Here is a 19,911-nt window from a genome sequence, read left to right on the forward strand (position 1 = left end):
GGTGGCAGATTAATTTTGTTCGTACTGAATGAGCCCTGCTGAGTTTAGTTTCAGGATAAATTCTTTTTTGTAAAATAATGAATATCATCAGTTTTAATTTTGAAGTGAGCCAATGAAATTTGTAACAAAATAATGCTACAGTAAAATGTTAAGGTGTTTATATACCATAGAACTGTAGATTGACAGATTTGAGTATATTCAATGAGACCTACTCGTTGAATCTAAAGAAGTTATTTTGAATAAGATACGATTTCACTTTACATACAAAGTACCTCATTCAAATTTGTGTTTGAAGCTCAGACTCCCTTAGTTACTGTTGCTGCCTGTCAAGATTTTACCACTTAAAAAAATTTGCAGTAAAAAATGGGTCTTCAATTTAACAAAGATGTATACAAAAGTAGGCTTATCATCTTTAGCCAACAGCTGAAATAATAGGTGTCACCAGCCAACCCGGTCTAACAATCTGCATACAAATAAAATGACTTTACACTTTAAAACTGCATGTAGGTTTTTTTTTTTAACATGAACATTCCTCAAATAATACAGCAGGATCAAAAGTCAAACTTTACGTAAAGTATACACAGAGCATAGAATGGACCATTCAGGTAATTTGGCAAGCTTTATGTGGACACATTTAAATCCCAGGCTAGTTGCGAAGATGATGGAAGGGCAACAGCATGATACTCTCCATGCCTTCAGACCCTTTTGTTAAGGTATCCTTGAGCAAGGCACTTAATGCTGTGGGATAAATGGCGTTCATAAATCATGAAACATATGGATGTGAAGCAGTGTGTTGAAAAAGAACAACTATCCTTAGTTAACTTTCCCCAGATGAAAAAATTATATATATTTTTTTATATTTCACTCACATAGACGAACACTATCCCTTGAGTGCTTGTGTTTAAGAGCAGATGTTTACTCTTGCAGGTCATCTGAACAAGCAAGTAAGTGGGCAGTATTGATGCTAGATGGGTTTGAGCCGCATTACTGCGAAGCAATCAAAGACCAATTTATAGACAAGTACACATACGGACTCAGAGAGTACACAAAAGTCTCTTTGAACTTCAAAGAGACCTTTTACTTTCCCTTCAGCCATACATGTTCTCTCTATAAAATATAATGAATCCCAACCAAAGTCACACACACACAAAAACTGCACACATGAGCTTAATGTATTTTTCTCAGTCTTTTGCTGGGATACCATCTTTCAAAACCTATAATGTATTATCAGCTGTGGCAAATGTACTGTTTAAAGATCTGAGATGTTGTTGGCACTGCTGCCAGTTTACATTGCACAAAATATTTCCCTCTCTATCATTATCCACAGGTTTCTATATTTCCCCCTGTCGTGGAAATCCCTGTGAAGCAATCATTTACTTTGATGCACGAGCACAAAGATTGATCAAAGATTTTGGCCATGAAGTGCAGTCACAAAATGAATATTAAATGCCATCTGAGCTTTAGATTGTCAGGATATCTCACCTTAGGGAGGTTATGGAGTGCGCTGTCAATATGGAAAGCATATTTGCATACAGTACATGGCACAGTGCATACAGTTCAGCTACATCAAACTCCGTATGACTGCTGATGTTTCGCTCAGTGGCAGATGTCATCTTTTGAACATGGCGACGTATGCTTCTACATCGCTGTTCAACGAAAGCCAGAGGACAGGTGGTGTAGCCAGAAAACGAAAGTATCTGAAAATAACTGCACTTTGATTTTTTTTTTTTCTATTTGTGAAAGGGCTGAACGAGGCCAACAGATGTTTCTGTGCTGCTGCTACTTACTTACATACTGTGCAGCTAAAAATGAGTGATTTTGAATGACCTGTGTCTATGTTTTCCTGTCTCCTCCTCTCTACGCAGCTGGATACGCAGCTGAAGATGGTTAGCATGCACTTAATGGGGCCACTGTCATGGGGCCGGGTCAAATGGCCGGGGATAATGGGAACAGGAGTCCTTTATCTGCTGCTGCTATCAACCTGTTTCGGCCAAGACACAGAAGGTAAAAGGAGTCTTTATCCATATTCACTTTTTTGTTTTCATATATTTTTGATTCATGTCTGCTCAGTAGGGATTTGATATCAAAATTGTGCACATGACTTGTTTTACTTCAGTCTTATCTTTGGTAATAAGCATATCTCAGTCAGCTACAGTGTGTCAAAAGATTTACCTGGTTTATTATTGATCCTCTTGGGTATGTGACATCTGTTGCTGATTGAAGATGAATATTGCTTTGTTTGGACAATCATAATGCTCCGTAGTTTGTTCAGTTTTACTTTTTTAGTTTTGCCTCCATTTTTGTCCAACACTTAATATTGTACTTCCTGGTTCTAGCAGTGTTACTCTGTTGGTTGGTCCATCATTTGGTGCAGGCTATAATATCTCAACCACCATTGGATGGACTGCCATGAAATTTTGCAGAGATATTTATAGTCCCCAGGAGATGAACCTTGCCACCACCAGTTTTTACTTATTAAGTGAAATGCTGTGTCTAAACATTTCCTGGATGGATTGGCACAACATTTTGTATTGACATTCATGGTTCCCAGGGGATGAAACCTACTGACCATTGGCATTCCAATACATTAAATTATGTTAGTCTGTTAGGTCATTGTAAGTATGATATCATGTTACTGTTCTCATTGACTTAAAAGCACCGTTGTGCCCATGTACAGAATCAAACGACTGCTTGCATAGCTGTAGACTCTTGGTGTGTTTAAAGAATTCTGTTGTTTAGGCAGGTTGAATCGGACCTAGTTCATTGACAGTAGTGGGAATGTGATCCAACCTTGATCTGACCCAACAACTCAAGTTTGATTTAAACAGCTCCCATAGCCACATGTGGTTTGAAAACTGGGATGAGCTAAATTAACAGCAGCAGCTAGTCAGAAAGTGAATCAAGATCCATTATTTATATGTTTCCAGAGGACCTTCTTCAGAAACCGTTTCCAGTGTTTACACTCTTGCTCCCGTGCCAGACACAACTAATCAATGAGTGGAGTGAACTTTCTCATGTGACTTTTAGTGATGCATTTTGGTTTGCTTTTTTCTTTCTTTTTTAAGGTCTTTTGTCAGCTATGTTGTAATCCTCAATTTTAACACTGTGTAAGTCACAGTGTTTCCTCTCTTGATAATGTGATTGAATATGGAATTAATTGTATGATAGCAACAGTTAAAAGAAAAAAATATTCCAAAGGGATAAAAAAAAAAAAAAACCTCTTAAAAAAACGACTAAGATTTCACTGAAGAGAGAGCAAACTTAAGCAAAGTAAGACAGAAATGAAGTCATCACCACTGGGAGAGCTCAGCATAATACTCTTTTGACTTTCTGCTCAATTTGTCAGAATATTAATATTCCATTTAACTCTTAGTCCTTGAGATTTATCTGGTTGGCATTTAGCTGACAGGGGTTGCAGACAAAGGTGAACGTCTGAGAGTGTGTGTGTGTGTGTGTGTGTGTGTGTGTGTGTGTGTGTGTGTGTGTGTGTGTGTGTGTGTGTGTGTGTGTGTGTGTGTGCAAGGGTGTGCTGTATATAAGCAGCGTTTGTGTTTCTGTGCATGTGTGTATGTTTTAAGAGCTTTTAGTGAAGGTATTCAATTCTGAACATCGCTTCAATTCAGGTCTCCCCGGACCCATCTGTCGCTCCTATTTTCTCCTCATCACACCTGTCTGCTTGCATTCAATTAAACTTGTAAAAACTGTTTCCTAAACTGTTGGCAGGGTCTCAAAAACAGCATTGCATTCATTCTGGTGGATCTGCAAGTAACAAGAATAGTATGTTTTAATGAGTGAATTACTGGTTGACAGACAATTTTTTTGAACTCAGTTTGGGTCCCCTCATGACATGAGTACTTGTGTGTTTTTAATGAGCTTGAGTCCCAGGATGAGGGGATGATTATAGCTGTTTGGACCCAGGCATAACAAGAGCACTAGTGTGTTTTAATTAGCCTTGGTCCCAAGGTGAGAGACTATATTTACTCACTTTTGGTTTCCCGAATGACAGCAGCAATACTATATCTTTAATGAGTCTCAATCCCAGGATGAGAGACGACACAATGTGTCAAATTTGCTTGTGTTTATTTTCTTCTACAAGAACCTGTCATCACTTCTAAGTGATTAGCTAAAATAACAACATTTTATTACTCATCTTTAAAACCTATTTGACTTGTAGCATATACAGTACTTTAGCTGTTGTTGTCAAATTTGAATTTAACATCAATGTGGCTTGTGCAGACTGAGAAATACCAGACTGAAATGCAAACGCTCTGCTCTGGTGAATTCCTGTACTTGACTTGACTCTGATTACGAATTCATTTGAAGCTGGCGGCGTGTAGGCGGTGTTTCACTGGTTGTTTTAATTGAATGTGACTTATCTGTGAATGTGAACAAGTCACAACAGGAGGTATGAAAAGAGTTATGCTAGAGTTGTTGTACATTGAGTGTGATGCGTGTGTATCTCTTGTGTTCGTGCTGCTTTTATAGCCTAAATGCTTGAATGTGTTCTTGTGCACCTGTTTGATTGTCTATGAGAGTTTCCTGCATGACAATGAAACTGTGTGTGTGTCTATGTGATTACATGCCTGTGATTATTGTGTGGCACAGCTGCAGTGTGTTAAATGAAAAGGATCCTTGCCAGCACAATACATTAACTTGATTTTAGTGGCTTCTCTCTATTATTCTCTGACTCACCTCTCAGCTAGCTTTCTGAAACTTGTAATAAAAGGATACTGACTCTGTGTAACATCATAACTAGCATAACCATGGCCCTTTTCCAAACCAGTTCCTGCACACAAGCCTTTCACTGTATGATCATAGCTGTGGAAGTAACTCTGCATTAAGAGTGGAGGGTACAAATAAACAGCTGGCACACTTGTCACTGACTACCATGAAAGGGAACATCTGTCACCATGGATACCAACCCCAAAACAATGTGCTATGCGTATGAAACAGGACCAGCTCCTTAAGGGGACTTATAGTGCCCCTCAGCAGTTCTGTTTGGCAGTTCTGGAGGCTGTATAAACACACATTAGTAGGAGAATTTCACTTAAAATGAAAACTTCTCAAATACATCTGCAAATACACAGCCTAAATCTGATCTGAAATATGCAAGTGAATTATGTGCAAACAACCTGTGGAACAACATGCCACTCCACTAATTGATGGTTGACTAATTGGCAGTAATATGCCAGGAAATGCAGTAATATGCCAACAAAGACAGGGAAGAAAAATACTTCTACTTAGTAAACACAAACAAATACGATCCAAAATATGCAAGTGGACAACACGAACAGACTGCAACAACCTATGCAACAAAGGACAAGGGACAGTGGACAGTCGTTTGTGGGCATGCATGAACAATCTGATGTCAGCAAAGAGGGTGAAGTAGAGGTAACATTGCAAGCATTCAGAGCTGTCTGAAACCTGAGATTCTGGCTTGCAGATTGAAGCAGTTTTACTTACAGTCACCTCAAGTTTTGGACATTTTACTATGTTTAACATAGACATCTGACATCATAACAGTATAAAAATAATAGAAAAGCCACATATGTCATCTATGCTTACTAGTGAAGAAAAATATGACAATTGATGTGTTCAAACTTGAGTATAAAACAAATCAAATTAATTTCCAAATGATGACCAATGATGGCTAATTTTATTTAAGCTTTACTGCAAATTATGTGATTTTAAGCCCACCGTGAAAAAGGCAGTGATATAAAAGAATATGATAGCTTCATGTGCATAGTGGCAAACAGAGGTTTAATTTAGTTGATTTGATAGTTGGTGTCGAAGTAGACTAGCTCTCAGAGGTTTTTACTGTCCACTTCCACTCCATATCAGCTGCCTTTCAGGTGATGAACCCTCTATTCAGAAAAGGCATAGTGGAGAGCGAGAAAGTGTTTATGTGTATGCAACTGCACCAGTTTCTAAAATGCCCATTAATGTTGATTGTCCATCAACTAATAGCGCTAGATCAACTACTGTTTCCCTCCAAAAACCCTAGTCTGTCTCCATAGCTTTGAATAACTGCCCACATCTCTTTTTCAGCAATTCAAATCCTGCATGCTTTAATTATAGTTTTATACAGAACTGGCAATAGCTCCATAATTAATTGTACTTGTATGGTTTTGAAGTGCTTTTATAATTTTTCAGCAGTTGTTCTTGCTACAGAGAAGGCCTTGACCCTTTTCAAACTCTGTTATCTTCAATCTCCAAAACAGAATAGTACATGTACAATCTAATGCAGTCCAACACGGGTAATAAAAAAAACCTTTGTGGAGTCTACGAAACAGTATTCAACACCAGACAACACCGAACGATGCCAGAGAGATATTGATTCCATTCTTGTAGGCCTTATTAAATTGGCCAGGTGTTCATGATATTGTGTCCACCCCCTGTAGGTGTATATGATGGAAGAGGACAGTATGTACAGGACAATTGCACCTGAGCTCATGACAAATATGCTACACAGTGAATGTCAATTGTGCCTGTGTGGTGGGCTCGTACTGTAGATTTAAGGTATATTTTATGTATGTGTCAGCATCTGTGTCGGTGTGTGGATGTGGAGGGGAGTTGGAGTTTTCAAGGTGATTTTAATATTTATTACTGCTTTCCTTTGTTGTACTATGCTTTGTCTGAAGTGAACGTCAGCCCTCTCCTATCTTCACGCCCTGCATTTGTCCCTTGCGCTGTCTTTTTTCCCCCCCAACTACAGTGCCATTCCTTCTCATCAGCTGCTGTCATCTCCCTCTTATACCCCCATCTCTGAAGCAGCCTGGTATTTCTTTAGATTGGTATTTCTCCACCCTTCACTTTGCCTCTAGAACTTTTGCCCTGCTCATATTTATTGCTTTTTTTCTCTCTGTGCTGTCGTCACTACCTCTATCACTCTCTTAAGAGCCTTTTATATTCTCTCCATCTTTGTATACTCCTTTTACTCGACCACTGCTTATTTATTGTATTGATTGTACCAGAGACTTTGTCCTTGCTACGCATTGCCACTGAATAGAGATGTGTTCAAAGTTCAGCTAAAAAGGTTAATTAGGATAACAGAAGAGAAGAAATGAGAAGCAATAAAAGCTGTAAAAAAAAAAAAAAAAAAGTTATAGTAGTCGTGTCAGGGAAAGGTCAAGGCAGGAGGAGAGAAAATTAGGTCAACAATCAAAAGCCAGGGCTTAAGCCTGCTCTGAACGCTCCATTTTCCATAAGTCTACTTCCCCATCAAACGCAATGTCAGTTCTTTCGTGCATGGCTACAAACGACCATCCATGCTTTCTCATGAGAGTGCAAGATACAAAGCAATTACCTGCTCATTGAAATATTGTTCTATAGTGCTACTATAGTGCTACTATAGTGCTGTGGTCAAAAACTCCACTAGGTAGACATTCATCTTATCATTGAAGTCTTAGAGAAAAAAAAATCAAAGTTTATTTCCCAAAATATATTTTTTCACCATGTGTCCTAAGAAAAACTGGCATCTGATTACCACCACTGCTGTCAGCTGTGTTCAACCCTGCACTGGCTGGGAACAGACCTGACATACTGAGGCAGAGACAGAGAGGGAGAGAGTCAGGATAATGGATAAGCCAGCACAGTGACAAAGTAGTGATCCCTACAGCACTGAGCCTGTGTGTGTGTGTGTGTGGGGGGGGGGGGGTGTGTGTGTGTGTGTGTGTGTGTGTCTAAGTGTGCGAGGTTTTTTTCTTTGAGCGGGTCGACAATCCGTTTTCTCCAGAGATACATCAATCTGACACAAGGTCACACTGTCTCTCCTCTACAATCCTCCCCTTTTCCTCTTCTCCTCTCCTCTCCTCTCTTGTCCTCTCCACTGCTCTCAACTCTGCCTGTCCTCTCTCCTCTGTTCCCCCTGACTTGTCTCTTCTTTCCTCTTCAATGTTGTCCTCTCTGCTCCTCCTCTGTCCTCCATGGATGAATGGATCATGGGGGGGGGGTATAGATGTATCGGTGATGGATGAGCGGCTGGCTGGTTGGGTAGAGGGAAGAGGAGGGAAGACGGAGAGGAATCGGACCCCAGGGAGCGGTGCAGATAGGTGTACCTGCTGATGGAAGCTTAAAAAGGACATGACACAGGAGAACTTTTAGAGGAAAAAAAAAACTCCTTTCACCTGTCTGTCTGCTCCTTTATTTCCACCTTTTACAACCACATCTCTCAATCCTCTTGTTTGAGCAGACTGTGTAGTATATTTTCAGGAGTCAATTCTGTCTATCAGCCAGTCAATTCTGCGGCAAAACTTTTTGGCGTGTGAGCTGAAATGCATGTTGCAGAACACCAGAGGACTGGTTTAGAATGAATGAAAGAAATGATCAGCATAGCTTCTTGTATTAACATTTTCATTTACATAGTTTTAATAATGCTTTAAATAAGTAAATTATCTCAAAGGGACTCTTTGCATATTAATTAAGTTATATCAAAAAGACTCAATATGTAATTAACTCACAAACTCTGTGAAACACTATTAATGGCTACACTTCCACACTGCGGGCATGTTCACACATATATGCTGTTCACAATAATAGGTCACTGTGATGCCATTAATCCTCATTCATGTCATTGTGTGTTTGTGTAAGGCACACATTTGGCAAAACACATTTTCTGCAGATTCAGTGAATTATTTAAAGGTACCCCAAAAGACCTTTTTAATGACATCTCTAGATGGCTCACTTGATGCAGCTGCATATTTCGTGGCAGACTCTCATCTCCTAACTCCTCTCTTGTTATATTATCCATTTCACGTTGACCCGGCTCATTATCAGACAGCTTCATCATAAAATATTTACTTTACCATTTTTTTTGTGTGCCATAACCAAATTCCGCGGCCATCAGTCAAGCAGCAGAAATAAACAGCGCTTTCAAACTCTTCTCTCTCTTACGAAGGAAATCTTTGCAAAGACTTGATAAGCATCTCTTGAGATAACTTCTGTTTGCCTTTGTTGCTACAGTATGTTTAAAATTTATTCAGCATATTTTAGAGTTGAACATCATTGGATTTTTTTTTCCATTTACAATCTAGACTTCAGGCAAAGTAGCCAAGCGAGTATTTAACAGATGGCAACAAGCAGGATGCAGTCAAGTACAACTTGAACTCAAATGAGCAAAAATATTTCACAATATGGCTCAGCGAAAAAAATGATTAAAAAGCTTTAGGAACTCATTAGAAAGAAAACATTTAGGCTGAAATGAGAAAGTTAGCAAATGCTAGTAACTACAGACTTCTTGTGTAATTGGTTTTTGACATAGTCTTGTAAAATTGTAGCTGGATGTCTATTTAATGTCATAACTTGCGGTTGAAAGTGTTTATATTGCTGGTCTCACTGGAGAGGACTCCTAATTAAGATATTCCTCCTTTACATAACAAAGAAAGTTGTCGTAGTTAGTTGCATAAAGTTGTTTAACTTCATTACACTACCAACAAAGTTCAGCTCATTCCCCACTGGATAAGATACAATAATACAGTACATTATAATCTTTAGATTGCCTACTACTTTTTTCTGTCCTGTGAAATGGACCCACAGAGCATCACTCTCAGGCACAATCTGAGACATCATCAGCTGAAATGAATCAATTATTTCAGTGGAATCAGGTCAGTGTGATGGCTCAGACATCTGTGGTATTCTTCCCTGTCATTTGGGAAGAAAGCATCCTCAGCTGGCCAGTACTCCATGCTATGTCGTCTGCCTCTCTACCGTATAGAGTGAACCTCTGTGGCCACATGACTACTTTGTCATTGATTTATATAAACTGAAGTTATGATTGGCTCTGAGAGTTTTCTCCCCAAGGTCCCTCTTGGCTCCCCTTGGCATTTTATAGACATTATTTCCCCATTATGTTACATTGCTATACCACACATATGGTATACTTTCCTTAAGAAATAGTTTATAGTACAAAGTAAAAAAAACAAAAACATTTATTTGTAAGGAAAGCAATAGTTCAGAAACATTGGGAAATACATTTATTTGCTCTCTTGCCGAGCATTAGATGAGAAGTATCACTTTCACATCTGTCCCTTATATGAAGCTACAGCCAGCACCTGATTGGCTTAGTTTAGCATAGCTTAGCTAAAGAATGGAAACAGGGGGAAACAGCTAGCTTGGTGTCACAAACAAAAGGAACATTTTTGTCCATGTACTGTACACAAATATATGGATTAAATTTTGTGGCTATTTCAAAAACTGCTGTGAGACTGGGTTGGAAAATCATGCACAGATAAACCAGTAGAGCCCCAGAATAATAGCCAATCTGCAAATGTGCACGTTATATCCTCTTTTAATGTGTAACAAATGTTGTTTTTTTCCTTCCTTATGTAAAATAAGATTAAATCAACAATTTCTGTTTTTAAGGGAGCTTAAAGAAGACTGAACTAGTCCTTTAATGTTGTGGAAATCAATATTGATGCCTTTGTCTAAGGCAATATAAAAGCTCCTCTCCGTAGAGCAACCCATACTATGTACCCAACGGATCCCAGCTCAATAAACACACACAAACACATAGACACATAATCTGCATTGTGTGTCAATTGCCTCATTGAGTCATAGTCCCTGCATGTATATTTTATGGTAACTTTAGCATGTGTGAGTGTGTAGGTTCATGTGTGCATCTGCATACAGGCATATGACTCAATTGCCTGGACTGTTCGAAGTGGTCTGAAGTGTGTTCCTAAGCAGCGTACATGTGTATGTGTGTCTCATGGTGACAGTTGCTAAACTGTGTGTCTGTGTGTACTGAACAATAGTTGTTTTCAGCAAGCTTACGCCTGTTTAACCCATATGGTGATTGCTGTGGTCTTCAGCTGCAGTCACTTCTCTGTCTTCTTCTTCCTTGGTTGGCTTTGACCTTAATGGGACTTTTGGACAGAATTTGAGTAGTACAGAAAGAAGATATTGATTGAAACACTCAGGGTTTAAATAAGGAGGCATTGGATGGATGATAAATCTGAAATGTAGCAAGGTTTTCCATTGATGTTGTCTGAATGGAGTTTCAAAGTTTTAAGTCTTTTTTTATGTGCTCCACACCTTGAACACCTCACCCTCATTCCCCTCACATAGCTTTTCACAGAACTTTTCATTAGCTTGAAAGAAACTTGACATTAGATAGATGTATTCACTTGCTCAAACATAAAGAAATGCCAGTGATATTTCTTCCCGAAACAAGAGGGGAGTGCAAGTGTATACTTACCAGCCTATAAGTGAGTGCTTACAGGAAGACACGTACATATCAATGAGAGAAGAAATGCACAACTAAACTTTTGAGGGGGAGCATGAGTACACACTTAAGCATGATAAGTGCCTGCATACAAGAGAGCACTAACAATACCATAGCTCTTTTATGGGATATCTCATACAAACAAGTGACACTTCTGGGGAAATATGCTTGTGACCTGTGTGAAAGAAGAGAGGAGAATATGCATTTCTTTGCAAATGACGCTTTATCTTGATTTTCTCTCCTTAGTGAGTTTTTCCATGGTAAGAATGGCAACTTTGAGTTAACTATCATGCAGAGAGACAGGGAATTATGGGAACACATGATTCAATTTAGGACAGCTCACAGTGTGTCGCAACTTAATCAATTTAATCTTCATTGTTAAAGTTTTGTGGAAATACTTGTAACCATTTGTTTCAGTCAAGACTGTGCTGGAAAGAATTGCCTGTGATTTCCTCAAATTTACCACAGACACAGAGAGCCGGGACTTTAAATTAACATTACTGGTCCTTTCACTGTATTCCAGTTCTTAGCTCATTTCATTGTGAGATCTCATCGTGTTCACCTGTCACTTTAGATTGCAAACCAGACTGATACTGTTTCATCCCATTTCATTTTTATTATTTGAGAGGGAAAGCAGACTGACAGGTAGAGAGAGGGAGGCAGATGAGAACAGACAGAGGAGGAAGGAAACTGAGGGGAAGAAAAGAGGGGGAGATACGAAAAAGACAGAGATGCCCTATAGAGAACAAATGGCTGGTTAGTAATAGATGAGGGGCATCAGCTTACGCTGAAGGATAAAAAGGCAGTCAAGCAGGGGATACACATCTGTCATCTGCTGTTCGCACACACACAAATGCACACTGAGAGGCCAGCTGGTAGAGTGTGATGTAACTAGTTACTATTGTTCCATGGCTCATTCATCTTTATGCACTACTTGCCTGAGCTGCACCTGTAGAAAAGCGTCAGAAGGATAAAAAGGGGTGAAATTCTCTTCCTCCACTGCAGTGTTTGATTTGTTTGAAAAATGCACAACCTAGCAAATTGTCTTAGTCATGGGACCATCGAGGGTTCATGTTGTGGTCACTAAACATAGAGATTAATATAGCATGACTATCCTGCACATAAAGCATTAAAAGGCTGGGGAAACCATAACTAAAATATATACAACTATGATAAAACACTGTGGCCCCATGACAAGACCCTGTGAAGTCACTGTGCCCGCTTGTTGTTTTCCAAGTAATACTTACTTATTGTTTTTTACATTACTGTTTGTATCCCATGTAATTCTCTAAACTGACCATCTAAACCTTCAATTTTAAACCAAAACCACAATCATTCAACAGCCAGTATTTTAGTAATCTACATTGGATGAACATGTGGGAGACAAGACACAAACTCTGGTCCTTGGTGTCAGTGTCCTTTGCCTTACACATCCAACCCCAACCTCCTGCTTATGAACTCTGTTTAGTGAAGTGGGGAAAAAATACAGGACCAGTCAGAAGTTGGGACACACTTTCTGATTCAAGAGAATAGAAGGGTGTGTCCAAACTTTTGATTGGTACTGTATATAATATATAAGTACTTTTCCTCCAAAACGTATTTGGCAAAGCAGATTTTCTTTTGCAGTATGTTGAAAGGTGTTGAAGGAGGTGGAGTTTATTGTCATTATATGTCATGTAAATGTATCACATGGCCCCCTATTCCTTCCTCAGCTCAAAAGTAAAGTTAGCAAGCAGTGATTTGTAAAGATTGCAGCAGAATAAAAAATGGGGCATTTTATTGTGGGGGAAATGTGAATTTGTTTTCTTGCAGAAGCATTAAAGATGTTATTTTTTAAGAAAACACTAAGAGATTAAAGTAAACAATTTTAGACATTGTGTAAGTGTCTTTACACGGTGCCTGATAAAATATTTATCTTAGGATGCTAGCTGCTTACTGTCAAATCTGTGAACAATATGACAACTAATGTAGTTAATGTTTAGCAGATTTTTCTATATGTAATTCCCCACTAATTCAACTAAAGTCCTTGTGAAGATAGTATGCCGTTTTGTCAATGAAAAGAGTAGGGAAAAGCTTTTGTTAATTGCACAAGCTAACATTTAGCTCAGTTTGACTGCGTCTTCATCTCTTGAGAAAACATTCTTTGTATCCTTCTCAGTGTGACTAATTGGAATACTAGTCATTTTCAGCGCTAATATAAGCTAATTGCAAGTCCTATGGCAGTTTAATCTATGTTTGAGAATGTTCAATACATCTCCCATAGCAGGAAACAAGAAACAATACCAATGAATCGTGCGATAATCTGTGATGTCAAACAGTTGCAGTGCTTAATCGTGAAGGAGAAGAGAGAGAGAGAGAGAGAGAGAGAGAGAGAGAGAGAGAGAGAGAGAGAGAGAGAGAGAGAGAGAGAGAGAGAGAGAGAGAGAGAGAGAGAGAGAGAGAGAGACGAGTAAGAGAGAGAAAGTGTGATCATTGTTCCATGAAGTCTATTTTCTAGGTGAGCAGATATCCATCTTCCAGCCTTCCTGTGGGATTTTTTCCAACCATTCTCAAGAGCTGTACAATAATGTTGCCCGATGTGGGTGTTCTTGTATTTCCGTATCCTGGCAAGGACAGAGGGATAAAGGAGAATCTTTGAATGTCAGTGCTGTTCTCCCTCTGAACAGGACCATGTTAAGCCTTCAGCTTGGGTTAAATTATTTCTCCTCATACAGCAATGAGTGCGAGTGCGGGTGGTGGCTGTGAATGCAGGTGGAATAGCATATAGAGATAAGAACATCAACATACTATACATACACACACACACACCTGGCAGCATATTTCATACGTGCCTGCCTATACGTCTACTATTTTGTGTTTGTCCCTGCTCTTTTTCTCTATTGCTTTGTGTAGTGCCTTTCTTCTCCCTGAAGGTTTAATCTTATCTTTAATCGAATTGTTTCTCTGTTTTTTCCCTTCTTCTTACCTCTCCTTGGTTGCTACCTTCTCTCCTTCCCTCCTTCCTACTGGGATGTGTGTCCTTCTGCAGATTGGCAATACGAGGGTAAGAACTATCTCCTCTTTCCTCCTCTGTTAACTGTGTTCAGACACTGTGCTAGTTTATTAACCCCTGCTAACCCTGCAGAGATGGTAGCAGGGGGGTTATCAATGACACCATTAGCCTCTTTTCACTGTCAGCTCTTTTTCTACTGCATTTCATTCGAGTTATAAATTAATAGGATGTAGATTTCATCTATCAACCTCATCTTTTATTTATCTCCATTTATTTATTGCTTTTCACCCCCTGCTTTATACTTCTTTACTCTTCTATGTTTAGTTCCCCATTTATTATTTGTCTTTTTTTCTATTTGTCCATCATCATTTTCCTCTATCTGGACTTCTTTCTTTGCTAACCCCTCACACCACCACACTTTCACCTTCCATCTTGTTTGTGCCACTTATAACCACTCTGTCTCGGCTGCTGTACATACTGTATAGAGGGCTGCACTGTGTGAGTCCAATTCTATTTCAAAATGTGACACTGACAGCTGACAGAATGATTGCGCCAGCTGCAATTTAAAAACATTTCCAACTAACTACTGACATTCATCACGTTTTCTATATACTTCATAATAAAGTTTCATATTTCAAGCTTTCTAAAATGTGTACAATGACATGAATCCCCAAAATGTATCAATATTGAAGTCTTTTTTTTCTTCTTCTTCTTTTTCACGTTCACAGAATGTAAACTGTCTCGGTCCGGGCCTCCTGCCACCATTGTTGCCATAGACGAAGAGAGTCCCAACGGTAAAGTATTAATTTGTATGATGAAGCTTACTAACTTACTTACTTACTCATAAAAATTGTGACAAGTGAACACTGTTTTAGAAGTTATGCCTTTAAGATAATCATCATCTGCTGCCCAACTTTAAACAAACACTGCTAGACAGTCTTGACCTTTTCAACAGCTGCTGATTGGCATGGCATGTAACCTGCCCCATTAATATTCATCAGGCCTTGGTCAGCTGTGTCATTGGTGGTGTCTGATCTCTGTTCAACGAAATCTCTTAAGAGTACTTGAACAACAGAGGGATTTTAGTGCCATTCCATCCCTATATGCGTGCACACTTAACAGTATTTTGCAGGAGGCATGCTTAAAGATGCTGAGCTTATTCACTTTCATGCCGAGAGGTAGATAAATAGATTAGTAGAATTCTGGTGTAAGTATGAAGCTAGCAGCTGGTTATCTTAGTATAGCATAAAGTCTGGAAACAGGAAAATAGATAGCCTGTCTATGAGAGGGTAACAAAATCCGCCTACAAGCATCTCTAAAGCTCACTAATTAATACATACAGTATCTCCTTTGTTTAATCTGTCCTGGAGTCTCCACTGGTTGCCTGGCAACCTCACAGTAACAACAAGACATGTGGAAGTCAATGCACCCAGATAAGAAATAATCTTGCACATAACAAACCACAAAGGTTTCCGCACAGTTTCCACTTCTCCTCCAACTTTAAGCAATAAGTGATTTTTTTTCAAAATATTAAATACTACTACTTTTATCTGACAGGGACAGTGTGAGCTCCAGTATAAGAAGCTATATTTGGGATCTACAAGCAGCATTTTTCTTGTGTGATGATTTTGTTTGTAATTTTCCAGTGACGCTTGGTTAAAGTCAAGTTGTTTAGTTTTTTCTTTTAATTTATGAATGATTATTTTGGTTTCCAAGACATTTTTCACATACAAACCCTTGAGGTAAATATGATAGTATCTCTTCTGCCTCCTTGATACGCCACAGAAAGAAGGCTGCTAGAGTTTTCAGAGACCCTTTTTTTAATCTGAGCACCAAAGAATGTATCTTTATATGTTTTTTTGTCTCCAGAGTTAGCCCAAACTGCTTAAGACCTTCTTAGCTAATTAGTGGTTCCTGGATTGATGGCGCTGCCATTTGGACTGCACAGGGGCATACAAACAAACACACAATCTAAAGGTGTTTGATAGTGCATGCTTGTGTGTCTACATGATTTATGAGCAATTCAAAAGAGCATATTTGATAGCTTTAAGCCTTAATTTAGTCTCAAGTAAATTAAGGTTTAGATTGGCCCAGAAGACAGCCACACATTTCTAAATGAGCGAAGCAGAAGTGTAGATAGACAGGCCGGGCTGTGTGGTTAAATAACTCTTCAGCCTATAGATTACTGTTAAGAAATCGGTCACAATGTTTGCCATGTCTGCTTTTCAACAAAGTTTTTCAATCATGAGACCCGATCACTGTAATCCTTACTGACATAACGAGAGATTAGTATAGCAACAGCAGACAGAGAGGAGAGTAGCACCGTCTACCTACCCAGCTGACATGTCTGTATCTGATGATGGCTTAATGCATCCTATTAGGCTATCCATCTTGTTATTTCTCCTAATTTCCCTTTTTAATGTGTCCGTCTATTCTTCAGATGAGGTCTAGGACTTTTAAATACATGTAGGACTTTTTTTCCCCTGTTTCCCACTTGCTACACCCCACCCCCACCCCCAAATTATAATTTTTTATTATTATTTTTATTTTATTTTATTATGTCATTTTACAGTACTTTTACTTACTAATACATTATATGTCATTTTTAGTGTGTGTTTGTTCAAATCAAATCATTTAAAATGAATGCAAGGTTCATTATAGTAAAACCATAGCAAAATAGTTGATTTTTTTTTTTTTCAGTACCGAGGGAGTTATAATGTGGCACGTTTTGTGGGATTCTCAATTTGTTTGCCAATGTGCGACGCACAACACATACATCACTTCTTATTCTTATTTCATAAAGAAAGATATGGTTGTAAAATGGATCTACTAATGGAGTATTGTAAAATAGGATGATATTAAGACCTAGGGCAGCTACAATGTGTATGGACATGAATATAGATTATACATTTGTATGTTGCATTTTGTTTGTGCTTCATGATTTGTCCGTCTGTGTGTTCTTGTGTGCATAGTATAGTGTATGTACGAGTGTGTATGCGTGTCTGTTTGAGCAGTAATCTTCCTAACCGGGCTGTTGAAGAGTAATTTAGCATTGGAGCGGTTTGTATGCATAATGCCATGTATTGCTCTGTGGCTGTGAAATAGTGTTATGGATTTAATAGAGAATCTAGCTTTAGGGTGATTATCTAGGGTTGGTGTAGGCAAAAGGAAGTGAGTCTTGAGGAAAGAAAAGGGAAGGGGGAAGGGGGGGTAACAAGATACAAGATGGGGATTTTTTTGCTCAGGGAAATGTCATAAAATAAGATAATATTGAAATTAGGGGTGTGATTTTAATAATATCTAGTAAAAGGGTTATTAGAGTTAGTGGCTAGGTGTGGGGGTGGGTGGGCAGGATTACACACACATGTAGACACTGACATAAATGCACAGACCCATCGCATTGATGCATTAAATGTGTCGTTTACTACATAACACACGCTACATCAACATACAAAATTGCATGTAATAGTACACAATCATCTTTGCTTTCTGCCTTAACAAAATGTTTGTGTAGCACTCGGTGAATATACTCAGTTTCACTAATCTGTCTTAGACACAAATAATGCTTTAACCCTCTTTCTACCGACACATACAAGGACAACCAATTGGGGTCCCTGGGAAACCCAAGAATAAGCAGGTTTAACAACCATCAAAGCAAAATGTTAACTTATTTCTTCTCAGAACTGTATTAGTTATGCAATTAATGACACCTGTGAAAAAATATATATATTTTGGTGAAGTTACAGTTAATTTGCATATTGTGTAAAACAAATATATATACTTGTCTTTACTACAAATTGCAGCTTTTATCCCAAGTACAATCTTTCCACAAAGCCTTCAAAATGACTGACAGATAAACTAAATACCTAATAAATACTAATAAATAGTGCCATCTATTAAAACTGCATTAGTGGAATTGGTTGCTTTTCAGTGGGGTCCCCCAGGACTCCAATGCATTGGTATTTTTAAAAAGCAATAATTAAGACAGAAATAGAAAATAATGATATGAAGTCATTCTTTACAAATTCACTGACAAAGTCATGAAAACTTGGAATGGTACAATAAAGTACCTGTGGGATAAAAAAGTATACCTCTGTGGTCTGTGGAAACCTCAGTCAGTAGGATTAAGGTGGAAGGTCACCAATCCAAATGAAATAGCAGTCATTCAATACAGTACATACATATATATTATGAGCATGAACACACAGAAAAACCTGAATCTGACCACGTAGGCTGAATTTCTCAAACTGTCAGAAGCAAAGTTAAACAGATGCTGCACTGTAAAGTTAGTTCACTATCCATGCCAATGCCATTGCTTTCAAAAATAATAGAATAGTTTTTTTATTTATCATTTAACTTCATACATAGTTAAGTAAAAAAAAAAAGAAACATTTGTCTTTAAAACAGCACCATTTCTCCTCTACACCTGCACACAGTTTATAAGGTTCTTGGCAGGCTGGCTGTCGCTGCATCTTTGAGAAGTTGCAACAGTTCCTCTGTGGATTTAGGCGCCTCAGTTTCTTCTGTCATCACATAATCCCAGACTGACTCGCTGATGTTGAGATCAGGGCTCTGTGGCGGCCATCCCATCTGTTGCAGGACACCTTGCTCTTCCTGTTACCGAAGATATAGTTCTTTATTACTCTTGCTGTAGGTTTGGGGTCATTGCCATGCTGCAGAATAAATTTGGGACTGATCAGATGCCTCCCTGATGGTACTGCATTATGGATAAGAATCTAAAGTGCCTAAAACTTTTGCACAGTATGGCAGTTGCAAACTCATTTTCAATTTATCGAACAGTTTATGTGGGCCCATTTTCCCTACATCTGTTGTCGTACATATTATCCATGAATCTATTTTACCTGCTTCCTCCAAGCGCTGAAGGAAGAGGAAGATGTGATGATTACTTTTCAGTCCGTGGCTTGTACCTGGCTGATACCCCAGCAGTCGTCTTATTCAGTTAAGCTAATGTCCTGTAAAAATTCTACTAATGCACCTCTGCAGTGCTCATTTTCTCTCTATTTCCCCCCTAATATTCACTTTATTCTTTATTTCTGTCACCCTCTCATTCAACCCAATCTTTCTTGCCTCACTTTCTTCTACTCTCTCTCTCATTTCTCTTGCTCTAATTGTTCTTTGTGCTTCTTTGTCTCGGACCGTTCCTTCTCTCTCCTCTCTGTGTTGCTGCACACACTTGCAGCATCACGCTGCTCTGCCTGTATGCTTTTTTAACACATGGGTCATTTTAATCAGGTACTGCTGAATGCAGTATTCAGTCATACATCCTATAAAGTGAGGTCACTGTGAACAGATCCAATTTATATTATATGGTCTATGGAATTAAATTAGATACAGTTACATGGGGTGTAGGTACTATCTGTCTCCTTCTTCTTTGCCTGTACTCACGTTTTTTCAATAATTTTGCAAGACACAAGCAGAAAAACCATAAGAGAGATAGCCAAAAGATGGCATGGAATGAAACTCCCTTAATGAATTCTATTTTCTATCCTATTTCTCATATAAAGAAACCAATTTCATTAAATTTCCCCGTTTATACAACATCAGCGAATCACAGCAAGGCATTTGACATGGTTTCCACGGTAGCACAGAAGGCCATGACCCAATTTCATGTCTGGCAGATCAGATATGAGATCGCTCAGTGTGGGTACGCTTGTGTGTATTAATGTTGTTGTATGTG

The 19,911-nt window shown here is 38.7% G+C and overlaps 1 protein-coding gene across 1 annotated transcript in view; it reads left to right on the forward strand.

Moving 5' to 3' along the window:
- The first annotated feature begins 677 nt into the window (after positions 1-677).
- LOC134003104 (protocadherin-15-like) overlaps positions 678-19,911 on the forward strand; it is a 154,225-nt gene continuing 134,991 nt past the window's right edge. Inside the window, exons 1-4 of the mRNA XM_062442236.1 lie at positions 678-713; positions 1,866-2,004; positions 14,250-14,264; positions 14,942-15,007. Of these exons, the coding sequence (XP_062298220.1) occupies positions 678-713; positions 1,866-2,004; positions 14,250-14,264; positions 14,942-15,007 (256 nt within the window). The remainder of the gene's footprint in view (positions 714-1,865; positions 2,005-14,249; positions 14,265-14,941; positions 15,008-19,911) is intronic.

This window comes from Scomber scombrus, chromosome 21 (assembly GCF_963691925.1).
Source record: "Scomber scombrus chromosome 21, fScoSco1.1, whole genome shotgun sequence".
In the NCBI taxonomy this organism is placed as follows: domain Eukaryota; kingdom Metazoa; phylum Chordata; class Actinopteri; order Scombriformes; family Scombridae; genus Scomber; species Scomber scombrus.